This window comes from Strix uralensis, chromosome 2 (genome assembly GCF_047716275.1).
Source record: "Strix uralensis isolate ZFMK-TIS-50842 chromosome 2, bStrUra1, whole genome shotgun sequence".
Lineage (NCBI taxonomy): Eukaryota > Metazoa > Chordata > Aves > Strigiformes > Strigidae > Strix > Strix uralensis.
In genome coordinates this window covers 1,401,077-1,428,361 of record NC_133973.1, presented here as the reverse complement: position 1 = coordinate 1,428,361, position 27,285 = coordinate 1,401,077, and the positions used below count along the sequence as shown (strand labels likewise).

The 27,285-nt window shown below is 42.6% G+C and overlaps 2 protein-coding genes across 7 annotated transcripts in view; one reads left to right on the top strand and one right to left on the bottom strand.

The window, feature by feature from the left end:
- Window positions 1–218: 218 nt before the first annotated feature.
- On the bottom strand, window positions 219–10,128 carry BLZF1 (basic leucine zipper nuclear factor 1). Of its 4 annotated transcripts, XM_074852482.1 has the most exons (8): window positions 10,056–10,105; window positions 8,463–8,601; window positions 8,151–8,207; window positions 6,589–7,028; window positions 5,742–5,941; window positions 3,386–3,514; window positions 2,555–2,774; window positions 219–1,626 (listed from the first exon to the last, which is right to left on the bottom strand). In XM_074852482.1, exons 3-8 carry the CDS (start codon window positions 8,167–8,169, stop codon window positions 1,441–1,443), a joined length of 1,194 nt encoding a protein of 397 aa, XP_074708583.1. In that variant the 5' UTR covers window positions 8,170–8,207; window positions 8,463–8,601; window positions 10,056–10,105; the 3' UTR covers window positions 219–1,440. The 4 variants fall into 4 exon arrangements, with proteins under 4 accessions (XP_074708583.1, XP_074708574.1, XP_074708590.1 ...); XM_074852473.1 differs by lacking the exon at window positions 8,463–8,601 and having other exon boundaries at window positions 10,056–10,128; XM_074852489.1 differs by lacking the exons at window positions 8,463–8,601; window positions 10,056–10,105 and adding an exon at window positions 9,901–9,939.
- A 107-nt stretch (window positions 10,129–10,235) lies between these two features.
- The window catches only part of NME7 (NME/NM23 family member 7), a 94,401-nt gene continuing 77,351 nt past the window's right edge, over window positions 10,236–27,285 (top strand). Inside the window, exon 1 of one of the 3 annotated variants that reach the window (XM_074852397.1) lies at window positions 10,236–10,278. In XM_074852397.1, the coding sequence (XP_074708498.1) occupies window positions 10,276–10,278 (3 nt within the window). In that variant the 5' untranslated portion in view covers window positions 10,236–10,275. Of the gene's footprint in view, window positions 10,279–10,418; window positions 10,751–27,285 lie in introns of those variants that run through there. The other 2 variants (XM_074852387.1, XM_074852406.1) reach the window with 2 other exon arrangements.

Genomic DNA, 27,285 nt, shown 5'->3' with positions numbered 1-27,285 from the left:
TGCCTTCCTCCTTCCTCTACCTTCCCCTGGACACCCAGAAATGTTGCTTGTGTCTAGCGAGCAAGTGCAGGGGGAGAGTTTGCAAAGGTTCATGCTACCTCCCTAACTGTAGTAAGCTGCAAAAGCTTCTTGGTTCATTACCTCAGACCAGTAAAGTGAAGGGCTTTTACGCTGCAGAGAAAACAAGGTCAGAAATACAGCTATATTAAATCCAAAAGTGCAGTTTCAAAGCAAGCAAAGTTTATTGCAGCTTCCTTCATGCAAACCAAAGCATGGCCAGCAACAGCAAGGACTTACAACTTAGGTATTCTGGTCATGGTATGAGACTGAAAGCAAAACTGGGTAAAAGCAACCATTTCAGAAACCCTCTCCCCAAACTAGACAGCTACATACAATAAATTTGGGAGCGAAACTAAGAAATTAAACCACATTATTTGCATCCTCCTACCTTTCCTCTTTACATTTGCAACTTAAATAGGCTGCTTTGGATTTAGCAGATTATCTGCTAGAAGTTCTCTTGGAACCTACATCAAGATTATAAAACCATACAAGTAAAAAAATATATTTTTTTTTTTTTTTACCAGTAGCTGTGCAAATTTAGTGCTTATCTTCAGCTTCCTGTAACACCCAGGAAGACCTTGGGCAAGGACTGAGTTCTAATGCTAGGTCAGGTTTTGACACTCTCTACTAAAGGTCTGTCAGTCTGTCTTTGCTGAGGATCAGCTATGCAACAGCTTCACTCCAGAAGCTGAAATAGATGGTAAAGCTGTTACTATAGCTACACGGAAACACAATCTCACCCCACACAGGTTTCCAGAATCCATTTAAAACCAGTTACTATTTATAGCTAGAGTTCATTCAAGCTCTTTCTCCTTCTTGCCAGGAGGGCTGCAACACTGCATAGGCTCTTACTTTCAGAACTTACAGCCTTGAAGAATCATTGCACATATTCCTTTTTATTACTAAATTTAAAAGGCTGAACACAGACTTGAGGACAGTTCGTCACCTTAGTTAAGCCTTCAAAAAAAAGCACAGAGCTGACCATTTTCAATTATTTTTTAAACATAACCTGTCAGCACTTCATTTACCTTGGTATAGTATGCTTTTGTCTCCCTCTAAAGAAAAATTCATTGAGATTTGCTAGCAAGACTGTAAACCTTAAATAGTCAAGGGCATCTCTACGCTCTACAAACTGGACCAGCATAACATTTTTGGTCTTACCTTTGTAGAAGAAAATACGTAGCTTTCCAGACTGAAAAGTAGTAGAACTATGCCAGAGGCTAAGGAAATCCTGTCAGTCCCTAACTTCAAGAGGTAGAGAAGCAGAAACCGCATCATTTCCAATGTTAAACCCACCCATTATGGAAAGAAATAGGAAAAAGGGAAGCCTGCTGAACAGCAACTAGTGTAATTCTTCAGCAAGAGTGCACGTGCTGTGTTTTAAAGGGCTATCAGCTCTCCTTGACAGTGATTGCAACAGTTGAAAGTTACATCTTCGTATCTTGTATATGGGTGAAACCTTCCAATATTCTTCTTTGTGGAAAGGAAGGAGGATGGAGAAGTCTCCGAAAAAGAAACTTCTGTTGACGTTTCTGTACGTGCAGCTGGATCCAGTACACGTAGCACCTAAGGATGGAAAAATGGAGACTGAAAATGTATCTATTAAGTTTAATAGGTTTTATCCTTCTGTAATAGCCAGGAAGGATTCCTGCTCAAAAACAATTTTTCCATTTTTTTTCCAAGTTGAAAACCAAATATCCATCTATCCAGACCCTCAGTATAAAGACACTAAGTACTGTTTATAAATTAGTAATGTCCATCAGAAATCCAGGGTATGATTTTATCAAGAATAAAACAAAAAAAAAATCTAATCTTTTTAGCAGAGTTGAGCAAAACCAGGCAAGAACACCACAGATCACTGCAAGCCTCCTTCTGCTCAACTATTACTCAATTGCTTCCAGACTAAACTGTTAGTCTTGCTATCTAGCCATCAAGCTTCCTGCAGTGGAACCTTATCTTGAAAGATAATCATATAGCTTCTCTCTGTGTTTCCACCCACTTTCAAGAGAACTGATTTTTAGGGCAACAGAAACTACTGCTGAAGTGTTATGACTTATTCCTACCTGAATTTCTTCTCCCACCCAGTATTTAAACTCAACTATGTATTTTCTTCCTCCTGACACAGTAACTCTAAACAAATTTTGACCCAGTTACTTGTGGTGCTAGGAACAGAGAAGGAAACAGTGTGTATCATCATATTATTTATGTTCTGCTTATTCTTCCACGGGGTTTTTTTTGGTTGGTTTGGGGTTTTTTTTTGTTTTGTGTGGGGTTCTTCTGTTTGGGGCTTTTTTTTGGGGGGGGGGGGGGGGGGGTAGGAGGGGGTGATTTCTTTTTTTTTTAAATGAGGGAAACGGACAGCTCTATTCAGCATGTTTCTCCTGCATATACTTTTAAAAAAAGTCAAGATATAAAGCAGTTACACAAAGCAAGGTGTTTCTTTCTGGAAAGAAGACTCCATGTTGACAGATTGAGAGGTATGAAGAGTTCTTACCATTTCAGCCATTTTCTCAGCAGGGGTATTGCAAAATTCCACAGCTGTTGGAGTCTTTTTTGGACTATTAGTGCCAACATTTCCAAGAAGATGTGAGCTTACAGCTTTGGCTAGCTTACAATTCACAGCTGCTAGCTCTGTTGTAGTGTAAGGTTGGGCGCTAGGATAGTATGTCTGTTGTCGCCCCCACTGAAGAGAAACCATCAGCTCCTCCAGCAGCCTGTGCAGAAAGGAAAGCAGCACTATTAGTGGTTTTGCACTCTATGCTATCAGCACACAGCATACTTCAGAGGCATCATCCCTTCCCAAGACTTACTGCACAAGCTAAATGTTAACTAAAAAAAAGAAAAAAAAGTGTTTAAAAACAAGGAGGCAAACAGGCTCTTTTCCAAGGCAAGGCCTCACCAACACAGTATTTTAATACTGGTAAAACTTATGTATGACACCTGGCAGGATAAGCACTAAAAAGTCAATGCAGGTAGAATAATCTGTATGTTCTGGAAGGAGTCAGAGGAGACTTGAAGTCAAGACAGTAAGTGAGTAAACAGAGAAAGCCTGAGGATATGAGGGATGTCAGTGCTATGCTGTATTACCCCTAAGACCTCACACCCCCAGGGAACGAAGAAAGAATTAATGCTATTTTGGCTCTTTCAGCTTTGAGACTGAAAAGTGACTGTACTATCCATCAGCATAACTGATTTTTATTGAATATCACTGGAACAGGGGGAAGTTATTTGATTCTTCTCCGGCCTAGAATAAACTGACAGAAATGAAGTTTGCACAGAGGTAGTCTGGATTGGGGGGGGGTGGGGGGGGGGGAAATAATCATACTTCTGTGTATCAATCATCTCTTGACGGAACTGATCGCGTTCATTCAGCAAGTCCTGGATTGCACTTTGTGCATCCCTGGTTTGACGCTGAAGAATTGCTCTGGTGTTGGTTAGCTCATCAGCCATAACCCTGCAAAAGAAGTCGCCAATCAGTAGTGTGAGCAGTTTGAAAGTCACCTTTATTCTACTACAGACCATAATTTGTCAGCTCTAAGGATCAAGCTGCTGTTCTCACTCCCTTCCCCCAGACAGAGCCTGTATCAACCTAATTACAAAGGACACATATTATGAGTAATTTCTGTTCAACTACAGTCAACAGAAGTGCAAGATTATGTTTTGACTTGCTGAGTTCAAACAATGTCACTTAATACAAATCTAGTATCAGACATTCCAAAATACCTTGGGTAAGCAAACGTGGTGGACAAGGATCCTGAGAGATAAAAAGCTAAAACATTTTGCTTTACTAACACGGTTCTCAAGTATGCTGTAATCACATCTTTTCATACTCATCTCTAAAGATGACAGCTATGGCTGCAGACTGCATTCATTCACTGCTTTGCTTTTCTTGGGGAAGTAACTAGATTATACACGCCAGATATGAGCATTTAAGAGCTACAAATGAGACAACAGTTGTCACATTTTGCTCTGCCATGAGGCTTGGCACTGACCCCTCAAAACAGGTATTTCACATCCGTGCAATACTGCAAATGCAAAAACCAGAATGACATTTAAACAACCACCAGTTAGAAATCTGAGCTCCCAATGAACCAGAACATTACAATATCAAAGGGTGTTACTCTAAGCATATCACCAGGGACTCACATCCCTGATCTCAGAACTCTTATTAATGGTAAAGAAACAAGTTAAGTTAGGACAGTAACTCTTGCCTAGCTAGGACTATCACAAGTACTTACCATTCACTCAGTATGACAAAACTTCTTAAGACCAGCAAATTAAAGGGAGGAGACTGTATTCTATTACCATTTCCTTCAAGTGGTTCAAGTGGTAAGGTCTTTTGTAACATGCATCATAATTAAAATTTAGTCAGTTATATCCGAGTACGGTAGGAGATTAAAAATCCTAGAGCACTACTTACAGATCTGGTAAGACAATTACACTTAGTGAGTTAAAAGTCTAATCCATTATCAAATGAGTTTTTGACATTCAGACCAGCTTTTATGGTTACAGAAGTAACAGTAGGGTTCTCAGCAGTAACACAAACAGTGTTTAATGAAGAGGTCCCCCTGCTCTTTCTTCCAGACTGAGCTGCTCTTCCTAGTAGATCCCTGAATCACTGTGAGCAGAGTTCTTAAGCAAATGAGCTTCTTCACAAACTGATGACTCTATCATACTGGGGGGCAGGGATGAAAATCAAGCTTATAACCTTTAAAACAAGTCAAGACAGCTGCCCCAGAAGACATTTTTAAACCCTAAACTGCACACAGTCTACCAGAATTACGAACTTCTCTTGCTATGTTGACAAGAACTGCAGTTTTTAGGAAGTTTAGGACCCACTGTATTACCTTTGAAAAGCAGAACTATTCACAGAATCATTCAGGTTGGAAAAGACCCTCGGGATCATCGAGTCCAACCCTCAGCCCGACTCTACAAAGTTCTCCCCTACACCACATCCCCCAACAGCTCATCCAAACGGCCCTTAAACACACCCAGGGATGGGGACTCTACCCCCTCCCTGGGCAGCCTATTCCACTCTCTGACCACTCTTTCTGGGAAACATTTTTTCCTCATGTCCAGTCTGAACCTCCCCTGTTGCAGTTTAAAGCCGTTCCCTCTTGTTCTGTCACTAATCACCTGTGAGAAGAGACCAGCACCAACCTCTCTACAATGTCCTTTCAGGGAGCTGTAGAGAGTGATGAGGTCTCCCCTCAGCCTTCTCCTCCTCACACTGAACAGCCCCAGCTCCTTCCATCTCTCCTCACAGGATTTATTCTCCAGGCCCTTCCCCAGCCTCGTTGCCCTCCTCTGCCCTCGCTCCAGCCCCTCGAGATCTCTCTCGTATTGAGGTGCCCAAAACTGGACACAACCCTCCAGGTGTGGCCTCACCAGTGCAGAGCACAGGGGGACTATCACCTCCCTGCTCCTGCTGGCCACATTATTTCTAATACAAGCCAGGATGCCATTGGCTTTCTTGGCCACCTGGGCACACTGCTGGCTCATATTCAGATTTACAAGGAGCTTACTTTCTTTTCTGTACACCCAAATTTCATAGTAGGTGTCGATATAGATGTCGTGGCTGTCCTCCACGTGTATAAGCACATTGCCAGGCATTTCAAAGGGTGTACATAATAAAAGACTGAAGGAGAATGCTGTCACAACAGCTCTGTAAGGGGCAGTACCTGCTTGCTAGGAATTTGCTCCGCCACACATCACACTGTATAGACATCCGCTCTAATTGTTCAGATAACTGAGACATATTCCGGCCCAGGACTTCATTTTCTAGGATTAGCTGATTTTTCTCACGAGCCATCCGTTCAAAGTGATACTGCAGATCATCCCCAACAGAAGCAACAAGTAATTTCTTCAGCTCCCGATTCACCTAGAATTAAATCAGAGTGTCTTGTAATGATCAATACAGAATGAAACACCTCCTACTTCCAGAATGCAATGCAAGTTATTGCAAATTGCTCACAATAAATTGCCTTTCCAGAATGGGACGCATCCAACGTGGAGTACATTAAGCCTCACAATTCACTTTAGTGAGCTTAAACATTTGAGACTAATGAACGTTCAACAAATTCTTGTTTAAATTCTAAGAGGCCAAAGAGGAAGAATGAAAGCCTGCTACAAGAAACAAAGAAAGTTTCAGTAGTATTCAAGTCCAGAATCAGCAAGGTAAAGGATTAGACAAGACATCCACAGAATTATAGTCACCCCTTCTACAGCATAACATTTTTCACTTTGCGGTTGAGCTGAGGAGCAGAATCTTTCCTCATGGAAGATCCATCTCCTTGCCACTCTCTAGTGTGTTTCTCTGAGCTTCAAGCCTTTGATTCTTTCATCTGTTGTCAGAGAAGCAGCACTGGATTACTTAGATGTCCTTCTACTCTGTATCTTAGTTGATAAGTTCAAAAGGAAAACTATTTGTCTCAAGGCTAGAGCAGTTCTCTTTGGTCACATTCACAAACTGCTTATATAAACCAAAGCAGCTCAGCTGTGTGAGTGAAAATACCTTTCATTTCTTACCTCTGTCTGTATACGTAGCTGATTAGAGAGACCTTCTTTATCCTGCAACAACCGCTTTTCTGAATTCTTTAGCTTTTCGATTGCATTTTTCAGCTCTATCTGTTCCTTCTTGGGATCTGCAGCTCCATCTGACTGATGGAAGGCGTCTCCTTTATGTCCTGCTGATTTAGCTACCTTAGCATTTCTGGTTGGAACAACATGGGTGATAGCTGCTTTGGGGACTAATATACGAATAGCTTCAATCTCCACTGATTTATCAGCAGGTACTTTCCCCAGCTGCAGAACTCCGGGACTCAGGGAAGAAGCTGCTTTTTTATGTGGGCTCTGGTGGATGTGATGGTTTGTAGTGTTGGCTCCAGTGATTACTTCCACCGATTCAGCTGTTTGCTCTGTTTCCATGCCATCTCCAGGTCCTCGGATGGGTGATGAGGCATCATCAACTAAATTTTAGAAATAGCGGACGGAAAGTTTACCACCTTTCACTTTGTTATAGTCTCATTGTAACTCTTCACTTAATTTCTGTACTTCAGAGTTACAGATTTTAGTTGCACAGTGCATGTGTAAAATAGTCCTTTGCAGCAGCAATTATCAAGCACAAATTAGGAAAGTCCTTACTCAAGTGTCTATTGCTCATTAATACTAATAGTACAAGACACAAACACTGGTCTGAATTGCATTAATCTTAACTTCCTGCTGCCATACCAGATTAAAGCAGACATAAAAGAGAGCTAGTACAGAGAAAATTCTTGATAATAGGCTCACAGGCTGAAAGCAAAATCAGGTTTTGGGAGCTGACAGAATCAGAGCCGTCTCATCCTACATGCAAGAGTTAAATGAAAAGCAGCTACTAGCTACATAGCTCCTAACACCTTAAGGAGTGTAGCACTCTTAAGTACTATGTACCATGTGGTTAGTTGTCCATGTGAGGGTTTAAGAAAAGCCAACAAGCCAGTTCTGCTTCATTTCTAAACAACAGACCCCAGTATTCCCAGTAATGCTGCATTCTACTCTGAATTGCCCAATATGCATGATAATGTTTACTGAAATTCATTTAAGTTCACTAAGTTTTCAGCTGAATGAAATATTATTAAAGGTTCCTTGCAAGGGGTGAAGGCAAGAAAGTTTCTTAGAACATAGCTACACATGCTGCTTTTTCCTCACACTGCAGGCAGCTAACTTGAGCCTGCATCCTCTACCCAAATAATTAATTCCAAAAACACTGTAGTAGCACCATGATATCGCCCTGCTTTCAAGTTGGCTGAATCAGTTCCAACAGGTTCTAATTACCAGAGGACTGACAGACAAGTGTACAGATGACAGTACCACTGACAAACTTGTTTTTCCATACGAAGCTGGATTAGAAAACTATAATTAACTCTTCCATCCAGGCAGCTCTGGTTTTCACTGTAATAACAAAGTCCCATAACTACTTTCTAATAGCTACATAAAAGGAGTAAGTTTAAATGAATGGAGCCTGGCATACAGTGTAACTCTGGTCTTTAGAATTCTAAAGTTAAAGTACTTTTAATCCAGTCCGCTTAGATCCCATGTGAACCACCTACCTTTTTCCAGAGAGGTCATTTTCTCTTTAGCAGTCAGCTCTTCCTAACTACATAAGTCTGAGGAGGAAAAGAGGAAGGGGGGAAAAAAAAAAGTCTTTAGCAAGGTAACCGTGACACTTAATCTTTGATTACCCTATTTTCTAGTACAACTTCTAAACTCCAGTTCAGTGGCACAGTGAAAAAAACCCAAACCAAGGAAAAAACCCAAAATGATAAAAACCACACCAGGACCCAAAGAGTTAAAAAGAGAAGGCCTATGAGATTTCTGGCACTTGTTTCTTTTTTCACTAAGAGCTAGACTTTGACACCTACCTCTTGCTCCTTATCCAGTTCCAGTTGCCTTTCCTCAAACTTCTCTTTCTGGTCTCTCTCCTTTTTCAGTGAGCCCTCATCTTACCCTTTAGAACTCTAACACTTCCAGAGTACAACTGCACGACCACGCAGAGATAACCTAAGATCATCACAGAACCACAAGAAAAGGAAATCCCACACTGTGCTTAAAGCAAATCAAGAGGTGAGGAGGAAAAGACGGCAATTTTTTACATTTTTTTTTTTTTAACAGACCCAATTCCCAGCAAAAGCAGGAGTCAGTGCCCTGAGTGGCTGCACAGGCTTAGTTTAAACCAACAGTGAAACTTTCCCCCCTGTTTGGCCCAAACTGTCACCCTGGCTGCTTTCTCCCTTATCCACAAACTCCATCGACCATCACCTCCTGTACCTGTATGTTCATCCACTCCCAATTCCCCAGGCCACTTGCCTCCCTTTTCCAGGGTCTGCCACTAACTCCATTAGTTTGAGATTGCTATATCCCGTTAGGTTTAGGGGTTTTTTGCTTTAGTTCTCCCACAGCTCTTGTTTCCTTTCATTATACCACTAACTGAAGAGGCTTAACTACAACTTTTTTGATTTCCACTGCTACAGCTCTCTGCCCTGAAAAGATCATGGTAGCAGTAAACCACAACTGCCAGCTTTCTAAATTTGTTTTTGTCAGAGGTAGGTTTATCTTCTGTGATGACGAGAAGACAAAAGATATCACTTTCCCTCCTTGAGTTTTCTCAAACTACAGACACAGGAACATCTTGCTACCTGTTGCTTCCACAGCTGGAGTTACAGCTTTGCTCATTTATGACCACGATGTGCTAATCGCCACCACTGTTCATTCACTTTTGACTGAGGATCTTTACTCATCTGAGGAGAACAGGGAAGATTAAAATGTAGCTGCTCAGATGGGGGCAAGAATGCACAATAAAAAACTGATTATGAGCATTTGGTCTTATCTGCTTCATCCAAGACCTCCAGCTGATGATCCTGGTCCTGCACTGTTCCTCTTGTAATACTGTTCTTACTGACCTGTCGCCTTTAGAGTCTCAGTGTAAGCCTCTGCACTCCCTAACCCCCCCCTTTTATTACATCACTGCAGGCAAAACTCCCTCCCTGGTTGAATCGTTAACCACCGCGCTTCTAGACTAACGTCGTGCCTTACAACCCCCCCGCATGACCCACAACGCCAGGAAATCCTGCTGCAACACGGCTGAGTCACGACCCACGAGGGAACCACCACCGGCCCAGCCCCGGCCGCCCAGCCCCCCCACCCCCCCCGCCGTGTGTTTCAGCTACCAGCGGCGAGGAGGCACCCCCTCACCCCTCAGCTGACCGCTCAGCGGAGGCTGGACGTTACACACACACACACACCCGCCCCCCGGAAAAGCGGTTTCCCGCTCACCCCGTGGCGGTACCAGCCGACACAGACCGAACAACCCCCCCTCCGCCTCGGCGCCCCAGGCCCGGCCGCTCCCGAGCTCCGGCCCTGCTGCCACCAGGCCGGCCGCAACCCCCAGCCGCCCCAGGCCGAGCCGGGCAGAGGGCGGCGCCGCAGGAGGGGCGGCGGAGCCCCGCGGACGTTACCGGGACGCGCAGCAGCGCTGCCGCGACAGCCGCCGCCGTCACCTCCCGCGACTTCCGCTTCCTGCGGCGGGCGGGGCGCTGCCAGGTGACGTCATGCCCCCTCACCCAATCGCTGAGCCGCGCTTGGGGGGCGGGGCTTCGGTTGCCAGGGCGCGGCTTGGCGTGGCGTCACGTCGGGCTCGCGGCAGCAGGGTGAGGCGGGCTGCCCGCCGCCAGCGCCATGGTGAGGGGCCGGGCCGGGCCGGGGGGAGCGGGGCCGGCGGTCAGTGGCGCCAGGGCGGCTGCTGAGGCGGGCGGCGGCGCCCAGCTCAGCCCCGGTGCCGAGCTGCCGGAGTAGCGGCCGCGGGGCACGCCCGGCGCTTCCCCTTAGGGGCTGCGCTCCCCTCAGGGAGGGGGAGGTTTTCCCAGGCCTTTCCTCCCGCCTTTCTCTGAGGGATCGCGTGAGGCGCAGTAAGCGGGTAATTGCAAACTGCCGTTAGGTCTCGCTGGTACCCAAGCGGAGAGCTGTTTGCGCGGCCGAGCCGCCCGGAACGAGGAACAGGCTAGTTCGGAAACGTGTGAGGGACCCCGTGGGAAGGCAGCTGATGAATCTGAAGAGGGGAATACGTTTCAGGTGCGACAGTCTTTATTTTTGCCTGGATCTCCTGTTTAGGAAGACGACAGGATGTCGTTGCTGGGGCACTAACGAAAAAACGGTTTGTACTGATAAAACAACTGAGTCCCCTTTGCCGAACACGGTATGCAAAAAACAGTGTTGCAAAGCTGATTAAAAGCCAACAACTTTGAATGGAATTTTGTACTCAAACATGTATAGATACACCTAAGAGCCTGGCCGGTGCACCTGCCTGCCTGCTCAGCTTTAAATACCTGCCTGAAGCAGCTCAGATTTGCCCCAGCTCTGCCAGCCTGTGTAGCAGCTTTGTTTGCACCTTGCTTTCGGAACACGAACTCTAGATCAGCATTTGCCACTTAAGTAGGAATGCTACCGGTCGTTTTCAGATACAGGAGTTACAGGTCTTTTGTTTAATCCAGGCAAAATTGTAATTTTTATTCCCACATTGAATTTATTCATGCCAGCAGAAGTCCTGCGTTGTGAGTTCACGCAGATGTCACTTAGGTAAAGCGTTCACCTTTGTTGTAGGTGACTGGCGTGATGTGTTCCTCCCTTTATTTCTGAGGTGACACCAAATTAACTGATTCATTAAAGCGGTGTCAAATCTTACAGCAACCTCTAACAAAATGTTTCATGGTGAATTTGTTTAATTTGTTTTGAAAAGCCTTCAGTGACAGGAGCTGCATGATCTGTTGATGTAAATCCATTTCATGATGATTTTTATAGTGAGTTTTTTTCCTAATACATTCTGTGCTGCAAATTATGGCAGTGATTACTTGTTCTATCCTTGGTGGGTATAAAGATACTCCATTTTTGTCTTTTACATGCAGAAGAACTTGAAGATTATAACTTTGCCCGTTCCTCTTTTCACACTGTTCTACACTAAATAAATTTTGTCTTCTTAGTATTTTCCTACTGGTTTTAAAGTTTAGATTTTTCTCCACTCTGCAGTTTTCTCTAAATGTGTTTAGTCTGTGCGTTAATTGCCAACCGTTGTGTGTTTCACTGCTGCTGAACAGAGCAAAACACTTGTTTCTTGTGTCTTAGATCTTCAGAGTGCCAAGTTTGCCATCCTTTTTTTTCCAACTGTACCTCATTGCACTCTTACTCTCACTCTCTTAACTGCAACCCACTGTAACTTTCAGAATTTTTTTCCTGTGTTTTTGTGGTCTGGTTAGTTTTTCCCTTTTATTTGAATTTGTTTTCTTGATCATCATTTAGTACTTTGCGTCTGGCTCTGTAGAATTTCCAGATCATCATTTTGAATTCTGCTTCTGTTTACTAAACTGCTTGCAATCTTTCCCACCTTAGTTACCAGCCCAGATTCTGAAAGTGTGCTTTCTCAGTTTCACTGTCAGTGTAATAAGGAAAAAATGAAATAAAGCTAGGTGCATGGTAGATCCTTGTGGAATCCCATTTGACTCACAGTTTGCAAGAGAAGTATTCCTAATTACTACTTCATGTGGTAGTCGTAACCACTCATCAGTTTAGGCCATAATTCCCTACTCAGCTTGTCAGACTCTCAGGTGACTTAGATTAAAAGCCCAGTCAAGGCCAAGTTTGTCACAGCTGTGGCTTCTCCCTTGCTCACTGTGTCAGAAAAAGATTTGTTCTTGACAAAAATTTGGTTTTGGCAGATTCACATTATCTACTTTTTATCATCATATTGTTTTCTTAGATGCTCAACAACTAACTGCTTAATAACTCATTCCCTTATCTTCCCAAAGACTGCAGTTAGGTTGAATATCTCTCTTGCCCTTCTCCAGTGCCCTGGGACCTTGCTCTCTTTTGGTTTTCTCTGGCCTTTCAAGTGTTACGGAGTCCTGCTTGTTTCTTTTATACTTACAAAGCCACCAATTCTCCCACCTGTGTACCCTTCCTCCTGCCAGTTTCCTAAAATACAGTAAGAATAATTTGGTAGCTGGAAGATGATGGGAAAATAGATGTTACGGGAACGTGTGCTGCCCAGTTAGGTGTGGACACAGCATCCTGGGAAAGGGGTAAGTTATCTGGCTGCTGGACACCATGACTTTACACACCTGATCCATCTCAAACATTTTTCAAAACATCTTCTCTCAGGAACTATGAATAAAAACCCAAAAGACTGCTTTTGGTGGATTCAAATATTGACCTACAAGCTGGATTTTAGCCTTAGGAACCTAATTATATCTGAAAGTAATGAATTTTCTGCTAGAAAGCTTGGCCAACCTTTAGTACGTTGTTGCTTCCAGTCAGTTGTCTAGATTGCATTAGTTTTAACGTATATACCTACTCAGAAAAAACTTGTTAGAAGTCATACCATGGCCACAGAAAGAAAACTAGTAACTTCAGTGTAGTACCTCTTAGCGGAGTCAGTTTGGAGAGTATTTGTGTCAGACCCTATACCTCAGTCATATGGTGGCAGCGCACTGGAAGTAGTTGTGTGTATTGTAAAACCGGGCACCTAGCTGTGGTGGAAGCTAAGGTGAGGGGAGAAATGTTCTGAAATACCCTGTAGTTGTCTTTCTATGACAGCAGTTTGGCTTAAAGGTCTGCTAATCATTGGAAAACAGTCTTCATTGTTATCAGATGACAGTATTTCAAATCCACTCTAATGCACTGTGGCATCTTGACTATGCGTGTGTGACACACGGCTGCTGGACGGTGAGCAGCAAATTCCCAAAGGGAAACTTGGTTGTCTCCATCTTGAGATGTGCTGTCTCACTTGGCTGCTGGGATGCATTATTCTTTAATGGTGCCTTTTGTGTAATCACATGCAGAGACATATTGGACCATCTCTTAACAACATTAGTTTAATTGTATTAATGAGTTTGGTGCACTCTGGCACTTGAAAGTATTCCAGATATAGAAATACAGCATTTGTCAGAGAACAGTAGATGTCACACGGATACAGGACCTTACTGCACTTGGAGAGGCTCTGCATAGGTGCGGTTGGATGATTTCCTTTCCCTCCACTCTTTAAAACAATTACTCTTACCCCTGCACATCTGACAACGGCAGCCTACATTACAGACTCTTTGAACAACAGGAGAGACAACAAGTCTTGTCTATAAAGAAATTGAGGCACGTGAAAGCCAGGTGACTTGTCCAGTATGATGCCATCTGGATTTGATTTTGTGGCTGTAGAAGCACACGGTTAGTGGAATTTGAGTGTCCAACTATCTTGATCTTTTTGCAAAGTTGGGGGAAAATATATGTGAAGTAGACTCTCCTGGGGTAGGTTGACAGAGCTTGCAGTCTTGTAATTTTGACCACAATCTTGAATATATCTGGAGATGAGCAGTTCAGCTCACTTCAACAGAAAATTTTACAACTTGTATGTTATATGTTTATTGTTGTTATTGTTATCATCAGTTCATTGATAAAACCCCCAGCTTAGAGAATATCAGCATGGATATCCTCAGTTTAGACAGGGAAGAGAAATGAGTAATTTTTTTAAACACTTAGATTCATCAGTGGAAAAGACTGTTTTCATATTTTGGAAAATGAATCTTAGAAAACAGGAAGCGAATCAGCCATTTCTAGAACTTGACAACAATGAGTCTGTGGTTCCTTATGGTCCAGCATATCATGGTGTGATCAGATTTTCAGGTGAAGACTTTATAAAGGCAATACAGCTCATGGGGCAGCTGTGGAATATACCTTGGTTTACGGGAGTTTCATGTGGGAACCAGTAATTTCAACCATACTGGATTAACTGGCAAAAAGGGTTAACACTGGTGTAGAGCTGTGATTCAGAGCTCATCATATAAACAGACAAAACTCTTTCCTGCTAATAGACTTTCCTGAACAAGTACATGTGTATAAAATAACTTTTCGTTTAATAATTTTCAAATTCTGTACTTTTTGTTGTAAAATAATTGCCATAAAAAAAAAAAGGCATTTTTAACTCTTCCAGGAAGAGATGCAAAATCTCTCCAAAAACCACTTTCCTAATCACAGAATCATAGAATGGTTTGGGTTGGAAGGGACCTTAAAGACCATCTAGCCCCAACCCCCTGCCCCGGACAGGGACACCTTCCACTAGCCCAGGTTGCCCACAGCCCCGTCCAACCTGGCCTTGAACCCTTCCAGGGAGGGGGCAGCCACAGCTTCTCTGGGCAACCTCTTGCAGTGCCTCACCACCCTCACAGGGAAGAATTTCTTCCTAATGTCCTAAATCTCCCCGCTTTCAGTTTAAAACCGTTACCCCTCATCCTATCCCTATACCCCCTGATAAAAAGTCCCTCCCCCCTTTCCCGTAGCCCCTTTCAGTCCTGGAAGGCCACTATAAGGTCTCCCCAGACCTTTCTCTTCTCCAGCTGAACCCCCCCAACTCTCTCAGCCTGTCCTCACAGGGGAGCTGCTCTAGCCCCCTGATCATCTTCGTGGCCTCCTCTGGACCCACTTGAACAGGTCTGTGTCCTTCTGATGTTGGTGCCCCCAGAGCTGGACCCAGCACTGCAGGGGGGGTCTCACAGAGCGGAGTAGAGGGGGACAATCCCCCCTCTCGCCCTGCTGCCCACACTGCTCTGGGTGCAGCCCAGCACACGGTTGGCTTCCTGGGCTGTGAGCGCACATTGCTGGCTCATGGTCAGTTTTCCATCTACTAATACCCCCAAGTCCTTCTCCTCAGGGCTGCTCTCAATCCACTCCTCGCCCAGCCTGTGTTTGTGCTTGGGATTGCCCCGACCCATGGGCAGGACCTTGCCTTTGGCCTTGTTGAACTCCATGAGGTTTGCACGGTCCCACCTCTCCAGCCTGTCCAGGTCCCTCTGGATGGCCCATCCCTTCCCTCCAGCGTGTCCCTGCACCACACAGCTCGGTGTCGTCGGCAAACTGCTGAGGGTGCCTCGATCCCACTCTCCATGTCACCAACAGAGATGTTAAACAGCGCCGGTCCCAACACCCAGCCCTGAGGAACAGCACTCCTCACTGCTCTCCACTGGGACATGGAGCTGTTGACTGCAACCCTTTGAGTGTGACCATCCAGCCAATCCCTTCTTCACTGAGTGGTCCATCCATCAAATCCATGTCTCTCCAATTTAGAGACAGCGATGTCATGCGGGACAGTCAGTTTCACTAAAGCACCTGTTGGTGATTACACTGATTTTTTTCAGCTGCAAAGTGGCCTGACCCTTTCAGTTGTAAGCTTGCATGACAGAAGCAACTGCAAAGGCAAGTTTCCTTACTTAATAGCTAATTCTCATTTGCAGCATTTTATCACCGGGAAGAATAAAACACTGTATGCAGCATGAGGAAGAAAAAATACATGAAATGCTATTAGGTAGCCTTTAAAAGCTTATTGCATGGTGAGTCTTCCTATGAGCATCAAAATACAGCATAGTTTCTTCTTGAACTAGCATTTCCAAATACTCTAATTTACTTCTTGACCAGATAAGCTATGTATGTTGTAGAAGATGTAGCTGATAAAATAACAGAATCTTTGGGCCTCTGTCAGCAAATGAAAACTGCTAAAAAATATAACTTCCCTTTGTTCCAGGAGGTTTGATGCTGCCATCTTTATGACATTACATGCTCTATAAAATACCACCCTACAACTATGAAGTTGACAGGTTCAGGATCCATGGGATAAATTACTCCCTACTCTAGCCAAGTCTTGGCTTTGGCTTGTAGAAATTGCCATCTCTCTAAAAGTAATTTTAGATGCATTGAGGGCTCTTCTGATGGAGTGGCTCAAATAGTTGGCAATATGACAGTCAAAGGTATCCAGCATTACCTAATGATAAATTCGATACTAGTCTTTATCACCCAGAGTTGTCTCTCCAGATCCTTCAGGTTGTAGGTGCAGTTCTTAATAACTTTGACACATCCATTCTAGTTGTATGTTGGGGTTTTTTTAATATTGTCAGAAACTGAAGAAAATCAGGAATTACTCAATGAGCCATTGGCAGGAATAAAGAAAAGTTACAAACTTTCCTTTCAGTTGGCAATAAAAAAAAAAGTAGGATTTGATGACAGAGCCAGTGGTTATTTAGAGAATTGTTCCAGGCAGATTTGATGTGGATAAGATTTATACTTCAGAATGTTGTGTCAGAGCTCTTGATTTTTTTGAAGGCACATCTAGACCGTTGTTAATATATGAACCCAACAGATCTGTGTGGGCTCTGGAGAAGCTTGGAAGGATGGACGTTACCTTTGGGCAAGGGGCTGCCAAGCTATAATAAGAATCATAGAATCATCATTTAGTTTGGAAGGGACCTCCAACTTGCTTGAAACAGGTCTGACCAGACCAGGCTGCTCCAGGCCATGTCCAGGCGAGTCCTGAACATCGTCAGAGATGGAGATTGCACACCTCCTCTGGGCAGCCTGTGCCAGTGTTTAACCACCCTCCTGGTAAATTTTTTTTTCCCTACTGTGTAACTGAAATGTCCCATGTATTCAACTTGTGTCCTTTGCATTTTTTGCTATCACTGTGCACCTTCGAGAAGAGTCTAGCTCTGTCTTTTTGGTGCCTTCCAGTTAGGTAGTTGTAGACAGAGTATGGTCACCCTCAGCCTTCTCTTCTCCAAGCTGAGCAGGCTCGGTTCTCCCAGCCTCATCTCCTGTGTCATGTTCTCCAGCCCCTGACTGTCTTGTTGGCCAGTGGCTAAACACTAAAATCTGAACCTTTTCTCTTTTTCTGGTTGATAGCGTCTGTTTCATTTAAGCCAAGGGAATAGTGTGCCTCTGAAAAGTGGGTCTGGCCGTTCAGTTGAGCATTTTAGTGTCAGTTTCTAAAATATTATGGTGATCTGGTATATCCAGGTGGGATACTCTGTTAATCGTTAACTGGCTGGTGAGAAACAGTGGTAGTAGAAAACACCTATTTCTGTGAGTCTGAAGAGGGCTTTTTCCATGAACATTGACCTTTAGCTATAATTGTGGCTACCAGGAATAATCACCAAAAGTACTATTTCCTGGAAGTAAGCACTGTGCTTGGCCTAATCCTCCCAAACTATTTTGTGTTCACTTGTGTCCTTACACAGATGGAAACCAGAGGCACTGGTGCCTAAGCAACATGCCAAGGTCACTCAGCAGTGTAATTCTCTCCCAGTCAACAAAATGGAAAGAAAAAACAGTGTTAAGGTTTGATAAAGGGAGTAAATTTTGTATAGCTGGGCTTTGGAACACAGTGCTGCAGCTTAATACTGTGAAGGAGAGCGTAACAAGCATTTGCATGTATAACGAGAATATCCCCCAATCAGATGAGCGCATATAAAAGGCAGAAATTCTTTTTTTCTCACACTAATGCATAATAGAAAAGTATGTTCCCAGTATGAGAGAAACTCTGTGAGGTGGCCCTTGCAAGTTGTCCTGGAGTGGACAGCTCTGATACTCATTTCAAACATGTGGCACTGGCGTTTTTAGAGGCTGGGTTTTGAAGAAGGCTATGTGTCAGCAGTTTTCCTATGTGAAAGGACTCTGTCACCCAGGCTGTGGTGATCTGTGCTTTTAATTTAGCCATTTCTACCTCCTCTTACAAGGTTACTAATTTTGAGGGAGAGTGCACTAGGAAGAAATAGCAGAGACAGCTTCTTAATGATCATTTCGGAAGTTAATTCTTGGAGGTTTAAATAAAGTGCTCAACCTGTCTTTGAGCACCAGAGGGTGCTCGTGCATTTGCAAAGAAGTGGCGCTCTCCGGCGATGTGTTCCAGAGAGCCTGTTGCACGTTTTGTTTGTTGGAATTCTTCAATAATTTTAACTACCTCAATTATTTTAGAAAATCACACTTCTTCTGCAGAATAACACCCTTGGCAAGAGAGCCACATATAAGAGAGGTCTACAGATGGGAAAGGGGGGAGATGTGGGCATGTGTGCTGAAGGCTGTGTACCTGTTCTTCCACATGGACATGTGCACATTTAAGTATGATCCTTCGCTAAGCTTAGTATCCCTCCTATTTTTATCCTTCCTATGTATTCTTTCTCTTACCGTAGTATCTAGGAGCAGGACTGTATTATGCTATGTGTTTTCTAGTGACATAATAGCAATGCTGTCTGCCCTGTCTGATTTTCCCTGTTCCATTACACTCTTTGATAACTGAACCGTGGCCTCTAAGTCTAAACATCCCCCCCATCACTGGGGAGGAGGAGGGGAACTGTGGTCTGGATCCAATCTTGCAGCTACTGACATTCTGGAGTGGCCGTGGTTCCTGGTGGCAAGGGCGGAGGCAGTGGGCCGGGCAGCGTTAGCAGCCCTTTCGAACTTCTTCCAGAGGTGTCTGGTTCCTGTGCTGCAATGAAGGGCCTGAGGAAGCAGGAAATGGGGTTGAACTAACTGAGCTGCCTCTGCCATGCTTTTGGCAAAAGCAGGAGGGATTTATAATGCCTAAATAGTATCGATATTTTAGCTCTTAAACCTTGCTATCCTTCTGTGAAAGGAATGATGACGATTATTCCTATTTTATAAATGGACAAAGTGGGAAATACAGCCTCCTTTTTTTAAAAGTGCTGAACATCAAATGCACTAATGCAGGGGGCAGCTGTGAAGGTGGAACTATGCAACCTGACCCAAACTGCATTTGGGATTGGAATCTCTTAGTCACTGTCTGCAGCCAGCAGAGACCTTTGCATCTCTGGGGAATAACGTAGTCTGCTCAGAACTGTGATGACAAAAGGCCTGTGCTCTGGGAGAGAAATAAATCTTTGAATTGTAGAACAAATCTTTACAAGATGAACCTGTAAAAGCCTGTCAGGATTGGCAGAGTGTAAGAACATGATTTTACTTACCTACTTTGCTTCCCCTACCCCACAGAAGTTTTTCATTTTTGACAATTTTACTAATGGGCAGTTGCTGAACAGCTTTATCATGAGACCTTCTGTTCACATGTAACTTGTCATTAGTCTGACTTCAGAATAAAGGTTGTATGACCATGACATCTGTACTAGCTGAAATCTGGATTTAGTCCAGCTACCTTAGAGTTAATATTTGACACACTCTGAGAAAAAAAATAGTATTTTAACATCAACATTTGGTTAAACAGTAGTGCAGATAAAATGCTTGCTTTAAGTGCTCACAGTAGTGAATAAGAAACATGTCAGCAGGGTTGTTTGTCTACTTCCTAAGATCATAAATTGTTACTTGACTGTTATAAGCTCTGACTGTTCAACATAGATGCAGCATGGGTGGTCTTTAGACCATTCACACAAACTCCTGGGTGCTAATGCTGGCAGTATCCCTCGCTGAAGGACCCTCTCTCCCTTAGCTGTGATTCCAAGGCAACCAACCAGTTCTTGTTAAAAATGCTTTTTAGTAGGTTATTATGAGCTGAGATAATCTGAAGATGCTGTAGGCATTATACTACTTTGAAGTGCTGTTGACAGCTTTGGTTCAGGATTTGTAGGTGTTTTCTTTCAAACCTCTACTTCCAGCTGCTCGTAACTTTCCGAAATTTTAACCATTCTGCTTGAAATTTTCCAGACAGATTCTACTGGAGGTTGAAAATTTAATGGAAGACTTGAATAAGAATGCATGGGGAAAAAAATAATTGTAAACATTTCAGAATCATAATTAAAAAAATAAAAATTCAGCGTTCCTCTGAAGAGGTTTAGTTCTGAAAAGCTTGGAAATTGAAAGCTGGAAGTTTGCCAGAGGAATGGTCTCTATAAAAGAAGACTACTTTGGAGTATTGCCATCAACTTTAATGTTGGGCCAAGTTTTGAGCCTTTCAGAAATGTTTTTCCTGTAAGTACAATATAGGTTGGATCTTGTAATGGGATGCGCACAGGTAGCGTTTGTGTAGCCCTGTTTCTCTCTCTGGGATCCCATGCAGACACTAACCTCATAGTTCGAAGTCAGAGACCCAGCATTCAGCAGCTGACCCTGGCAGCCTTAGTTCTGCCACTACTGACTGATAAGGTGTAAAGTGCCTAAAATTTGCGCTCCAGTGTAATTATGTGAGATGACTTGTGTTACAAATGCTGTTCTGAGTCAGGGAACTGCTCTGCTTTCGCTAAAATCGCTGTCAGACTCTTCTTGAGTCAGTGGAGGCACATAGGCACATGGTAAGCACTACTGACTACTCTTAGAGGAATTACCTGTGACTATGTAATTAAGAGTACAGTAATATAACTTATGATCTGCAGCTTTACAAACATGCATTAAATGGGGACTGATCCCCCTAAGGACAAGGTTTAGCTGGTCTTCTGAAGCTAAACATGTCTTCACAGAGCAGTGAACAGCAGCGTGTCATCCTACATGTGTTTTAGAGAAATTGTGTTCCATAATTAGAAAAATAACAAGAATCCTGTAACTAAGTACTTAACTATAACATGTAGTTGCAGAGGTCTGGACTTAATGGTTGAGGATTTGAATTCTTGATTCTCTTATATGAGAGACTGGGGAAAAAAAAGAACAGGTTACACTAATCATGCCTACACACTTCAGAGGAAGCTTGCATAATTTACATAATCTAATAGTAAAAGAAGATTTCTTGCTTAGTAAATTGATAGAACAGCAAGATAATTTCGCTGATGTGATGTGGGATTACAGATTCCTAAATCTGAGAAGATAATCTGGGGTCTTCAACCTTCTAGTACTGTGTTCATCACAACCCCTGGGCATATGGGGATGATTTACTGAACTGAGATCCCAGGCGAAGAGAAAGAGTCACTTGGTTAGTGCTACAGAGCAGAAGTATCCCCATGTTACTTGGCAACAGATGGTCCAGGCAGCAGTAGCCATATGAACATATATAGTCCAAAAGGCATCTGAGAAGCCAAGGTACCAGTAATATCCAGACAACTGTGGATCTAAAGGATGTAGCACCTCTTTGCAGGAGGGTAAATGTAAATGTAGTTGAGTGTTTGACTCAATGTATTTCCAAAGATGATTAAGAATTTTAATAATTTAACCAATACTTAACTAGTTTGAAATAGTCGCCTAGAATTGGTGTGAAATTTTCAATAGGCAGGATTTGCTTTCTACAAGGGGAGGATAAAAAGAGATATGCTTACAAAATTCACCAGTGAGCTTCTGAATATGAGGTTTAGATTGAGAATCCTCTGTAGTCAAGGCATTGTCATGGAAATTGCAGTTGCCAGATGTTTCTCCATTTGAAAAGTGATCTTTTGATTTTACTTTTTGGCTAAAGAAAAGCCTGTTGAGAAAAGTGGTGGGAGGTCCAACAGCAGAGAGGGGGCTGCAAAATTTGAGTTCTGAAAATTATACCAGCTCTTGTGCCAGAAACATGTATAGAAGAGGAGGAAAATGAGTTTTAAGAGACAGAGCTAATAGAGTGCTCTATTGACACAGTGTTGTGGATTTAAGTTTTGCCTGGAAAATATCCTGTATTACAGGAACTGTGAAGGTAGAAGATGGTTTGAATAACACAACTTAATAAGCATGCATCGCTGAGGATTCATTTTGGGATTTAAGGGGCATTACAATGCTGAAAATGAGGGCACTTTCTGACACTCAGAATGTTATTTGTTAAATACCACCAGTATGTCTGAAGTCTCTTGTTTCTGTCTTGCAAAACTGTCGCTAACATTTAATGGCTTAGCTACTTCTGCACTTTTTTTTCCTTTCCCTTTTCTTTCACAAATGGATATTTTTCTTTTTAAGAATTACAGGTGATGGAAAATTACTTGTAATGTGCAAACAGAATTTTTCATACAGCCGCTCTCTGACTGTTTGCCTCAGAAAAACAAAGTTTGTGTGATCACAGTCTGTTGGTGTGTATCTGACCACTAAGTTTTCCCCCTGGGTAGTTTGAAGTTTACTGGCAGATTTCAGTCAGATTTGGCAGAGGGATAATGATGTTCCTCCAGGTTTCACAAGAATGGGGAGGGGGAAGAAACCCTCAAAGGCATCTTTAAAGAGAGACTTCAGCGTGAGCTCAACCCTAGTTAGACATCAGAGAATCCAGGTTGGTATGAGCCTTTATTAAATGCCTGAGCTGAAGAGAGGCAGTGGTCAAAACAGGGATGAGAAACATGTGTATAGAGAACCAGGCCTTGTTATTTCTCATGCTTGCAGAAGTACTTGTTATTCAGTAACGACAAGTAGTCCTAAAGAAAGGCAGAGAATAGTGCTTTGGAAGTTTATTTGCTTAAGATTGTTGCCTGCTGTAGTTAAACATACCGTCTTTCTGGTTCAGTCAGACTGGAGGGCACACAGTGCCTGGAAACTACAAAGATAGACATGTTTGCTGAAAAAGCAAGTGCTTTGCACTGTGACGAAGTGACACCATCCGTTTTGCTAGCCATTCCTTTGCTCTCCGAGACGGATCTCACTGTAGCAGTCCAGGCATAGGTTGTATAAGAGGAAGTTAAGCTGTCTGGTTTCTATAAGCTAGAATTGCTTTACAGCTTTTGTAATACAAGTATCCCTTTTATTTATTAGTGCCCAGAGTGGCGAGCCCTCCCAGAATAAGGATTTTCTTACAGCTCAGAAAAGAACTCACAAAAGGTTAAGTTGGCTTGTCTGAGATTGCACACAAGTCCATGAAGAGCTCAGTATGTCCCCTTTCATGTCTTGACTTTTTATGTAACATTTTTTTTTAGAGATTCCAATTGTTTTAAAAGTTTTTGATTTTCCTTTTTCAGCTTTATAACTTTACCTGCAGGGGACTGTGACATTTATGATGTCCTGAAAGAAAATGATGAAAGAAATGCACTCCTAACCCACTGGTTGAGACCATCTTTAAAGCTAATGGAAGTTACATTTTTTTGTCTGGCATTCTGAATTCACAAGCACACGGTGCTACTTGGAAAGCTGGGCATACTGCTGGGCCCGCAGTTCCCTAGACAGATGCACCTAAAAGCATTCAGCTGAAAATAAAGCAAAAGCTAGCCGGATGTTAGGATGGGAGAACAGGAAAGCTAATAAGTGAACCATTTAAAGCAATCAAAGTATTTCTAGGGCTCTTAAGAAAGCACGTGATACTGTGACAGTGGTTCTGTCTGTGGCCTGCTGGGGGAGTATAAGACTGTGAGGAAGGTGGAGATAGATCTGGATGAAATTCGAGACTCTTGCTCCGCAGACTAGGAGTTTATTAGTGACTTTCTTTTCATTTGTGCTAAAGTCCTCTTCAGGACTGTAAAGTAGAGTTAAATCCAAAGTGGTGATTGGTCTGGAAGATGAACGATCGGTGATTTATGAGCTTTGAGGAACTGTTTCAAATAATTCATAACAGGCCTTAGATACCTGCTGTTAGAGGTTGATCACACACCTACAGCAATAACTTCTGGACCCGTTTCTGAGAATAATGTCCTTGGTGTAGGCAGCTGGTCAGGTCCCCCACTTCAGCCCACTGTCTGAAGAGCACGAGGCCAATGTCTGTCTAAGGAATGCACCAACACATATGGCAATAGCTATTTTTTAGTAGAACTGCAAAGAGGAAAGGCAAGGAGAAAGATACCTGTTGACTGGCCATTTCAACAAATTCTATTTTTTGCCAAAGAGAGTGGTTGACAAATTTGTGGATGTTTGTGATTTTTTTTTTTTTTCTTTTTTTCTAGATAAGTACGTGTTAATGCATAAACAGACTACCTGATGTTGGAGTCGGTCAGCCTTATGATATCTTCGTTTGAAAAGTTTTAAAATCATTTGTATGCTTGTCCTTTGATACCATCTCATTTTTTATAAAAATACTCTTACTCTTCCAGTATATTTTTGAGAGTGCCACCAGCCTGGTTGGAGGGGCCAGGCTGTGAAATAAATGTTTCCCTTCAAATTATTGCCAGAATTTTAGGAAGTTTCAGGTCAATCTTTTCAGAAGTTTTTTGTATATTAGCAGAATAGTTCCTGTCTGCTGGGCCATCCTGTTCCCAGTAATTTTCATAGAAACAGCTTGATTCTTAAGATCAGTGCTTCACTGCAGGTTTTTCCTGTGACAGCACACAGTTTTACAAAATATAGAATACCGATATCAAGATGGATCCTTTTGGCTCCAATTCAGCTTTTACTGAGGTTTGTGCAGTCTTTTTATTGCTTCATTGGGAGTTGAATCAGGTCTTTTGATTCTTTTTCTCTCTGGTCTGATTTCAGAGTCACTGAGTCACTGGGAAGATTGAAGGAGCAGCAGACACGAAGCTGCCCACTTAAAATGTAGCAATACTCTTCATGACTCCTAAACTTGTAGATACGTGGGCAACAGACCGTGAGCATGTGTCAAATATGTCACACATGTTGAAGTTCCTGATAGCGTGTATAAGCCTCATAGAGACCAGATTGCTAATAGCATGTAAAGATGCACTTTCTAGATACCTCAGGGCTTTTCTAATTTTAAGAAATATTTTGATACTGTTTCATTTCGTGAGTAGTAAGCTAAAGGGGTTGTGATACATTGCAGGCTGATAACTAGTTTGAAGCACACTTAGTTGTTTCCAGTCAATTACAGATCAGAGAGATTACAGCTCAAAAGCCTGAAGTGACAAACTGTCAGAAAAATACTAACTTTGAGCTTACAGATGAGACAGAATTATCTGTATAATGGAAAAAAGAAAGTCATGTGAAGGCAGGATCTTAGTAAAAATGTTGCCCATGTAATAGCAAGGGGAATCATCGAAACTGCCCTTCCCTTAGACTGTGATAAATCTGAGAATGCTTATGCCCAGCAGAAAAAAAATCCTGTAGCTTCTGACTCCCTGTGTTCTCTTCTCCATTGTACGAGAAACTCTAGGATGAAAATTCTAGTCAAAACTAGGGGAAGAGGACAGAAGTACTCACCCCAGAATAGTAAAGTAGTGTGGCAGTCAGGAGGCATCTTGAAGCTGAGAAAACCAAATCCAGATGTATGTTCTGCATGGTTCAGACCAGAGGGATAAAATTGTTTCTCCACCTTCCCATGCAAGTTCCTTAGTCCCTGAGCTGCTGTTCTACCACTGTTGCTTCTCATGAAAACCTTTGGAAGATCTGCTTTGTGTTACTGCAAAACAGAAGCCGTTTGGAAGCCTAAAAGGTTAACAGGACAAGGGATCATTTCCTGTCCAGCTTGCTAAGCGGTCTACTTTCTGGTTATGAGCTTCCTTGGCAGCTGTGTTACAGACAAACCATTTCCCTCTACAGCAGAGGTTTTTTGTGAGTACAATTCTTTCATAAATGCTTGGATTTAGCTTCTAGGACTGAGTCCCATGCTAGCTAAGAATGCCTGCTTCCCCCATCACTTTCAGAACTCAGTACAAAATTTAATTTTTTTAATTCAGCTGTACTTCAATAAATGTTTCTCATGTGCACAGAACCATCCTACTGCATATTCACACATACTAATATAAACAAAAAAGCCTACACATGCATCCAAATGTTTTTCTGTGCAGCTAGTAAAAGGAGGAAGAAAGAAAAACATTATTCTTTCCATATTCACAGTGGGTGAACTTTTGACATCACTGATTTCAGTAGCCTTAGCTTTTCATATGGAAAGGGGCTGTAAAAATTGAGCTCAAAACAGCCACTCTAAAACTATTAGTATGTAAATATAAAGTGCACAATCATTGCTGGGTGTTTTAATGCTGATAATTTTTCCACTGATGTGAAAAGTTATGAAAAATTATTTCTCCCCCATTAGGTGTTGCTTGGTTAATTGCCTAGTCATGAGAGCAGAGGATATTTGTGATTTTAATGAGGGTATGGTACAGAAATGAACGGAAACTAATGCTTTAAAGCAAGAATTTTCTGAGTTATAACATATTTATAGATTCACTTGATTTGTTATTATTCGAGCTGTTTGCAGTGATGTGATTTCACTAGTGACTAACGTGTTTCAGCCATTTCCTGGGGGAAGGAGGTGCTGGGGCTCTCTGGTCAAGGGCTGTGAAATCTTCCCCTTTCAGGACTCAGTGTTGGTCCGGAGCAGTGTGGTGCATTGAGCACGAGACCACCTGAGAGATCATCGCTGGTCTCTAATTGCTCTGCTCTGGACAATTACTTTCTTTCTGAGTTTCCTTTGTTAGGAGGATGAACAGAAGCCAAGGACAAAACATAGCCTGTCTCCTGTAGCACCTTCTCATCTTTGAGACTCCTTCCCACATTGCAGTCTAGGGCACACTAGTGAAAGGGTATGTAAGAAAGTTGTTTGCCCTACCAGTTCTGTTGGTTGAGCGGTAAATTGATCGAAAGTAAATGTTCAGAAAAAATAATTTCAGGGCTGTGAAGACTTAAAATTTTATTGCAATCCTTACAGTATGTCATAGGAAGTGGATAGGTTTTTGTGTTTGGTTTTTGCCTTCAAAATCCTACTCCTGCGTTAAATACGTAAATAAAAGTCTCAGTTCTCATCTAAAAAGATGTATTATGAGCTTAATATGTACTCACGTTTTAAAACTTATGATTTTAAACTGGTTGGTGTTTTTAATGACTTGGAGTGGCAGATTTACAGTGATGCCTGGCAAGAGCTCACCAGAATATGTTCGCATTACTCCATGGCATGATTGTATTCAGGATTGTTGTCTATCTGGTTTAAGACTATTTGCATGAATCTGCAATAGTAAAACTGCAGTCCTACTGTGTTTTACATTATACTTGTTTGGCAGGGTCTTCAGTTTGCTTTTAATATTGAATTTCTTCACTTTGTGGTGCATGCCTCTGCAACAATCTACCTGTTCACAAACATAATCTGTTTGCAGTTATTTTTACAGTGTTTCCCATAAGCTCTTAAGTTGTCTTCTGATGTTGTTCTCTGCATTTAGAAATATC

What these genes read in the sequence shown, in the direction of transcription:
- BLZF1 (XM_074852473.1), bottom strand. An exon ending in AGCTACGTATACAGACAGAG is followed by an intron (nt 5,942 to 6,588) that starts GTAAGAAATGAA and finishes ATTTAATTCTAG; the next exon opens with GTGAATCGGGAGCTGAAGAA. An exon ending in CTGAGAAAATGGCTGAAATG is followed by an intron (nt 1,627 to 2,554) that starts GTAAGAACTCTT and finishes TTCCATCCTTAG; the next exon opens with GTGCTACGTGTACTGGATCC.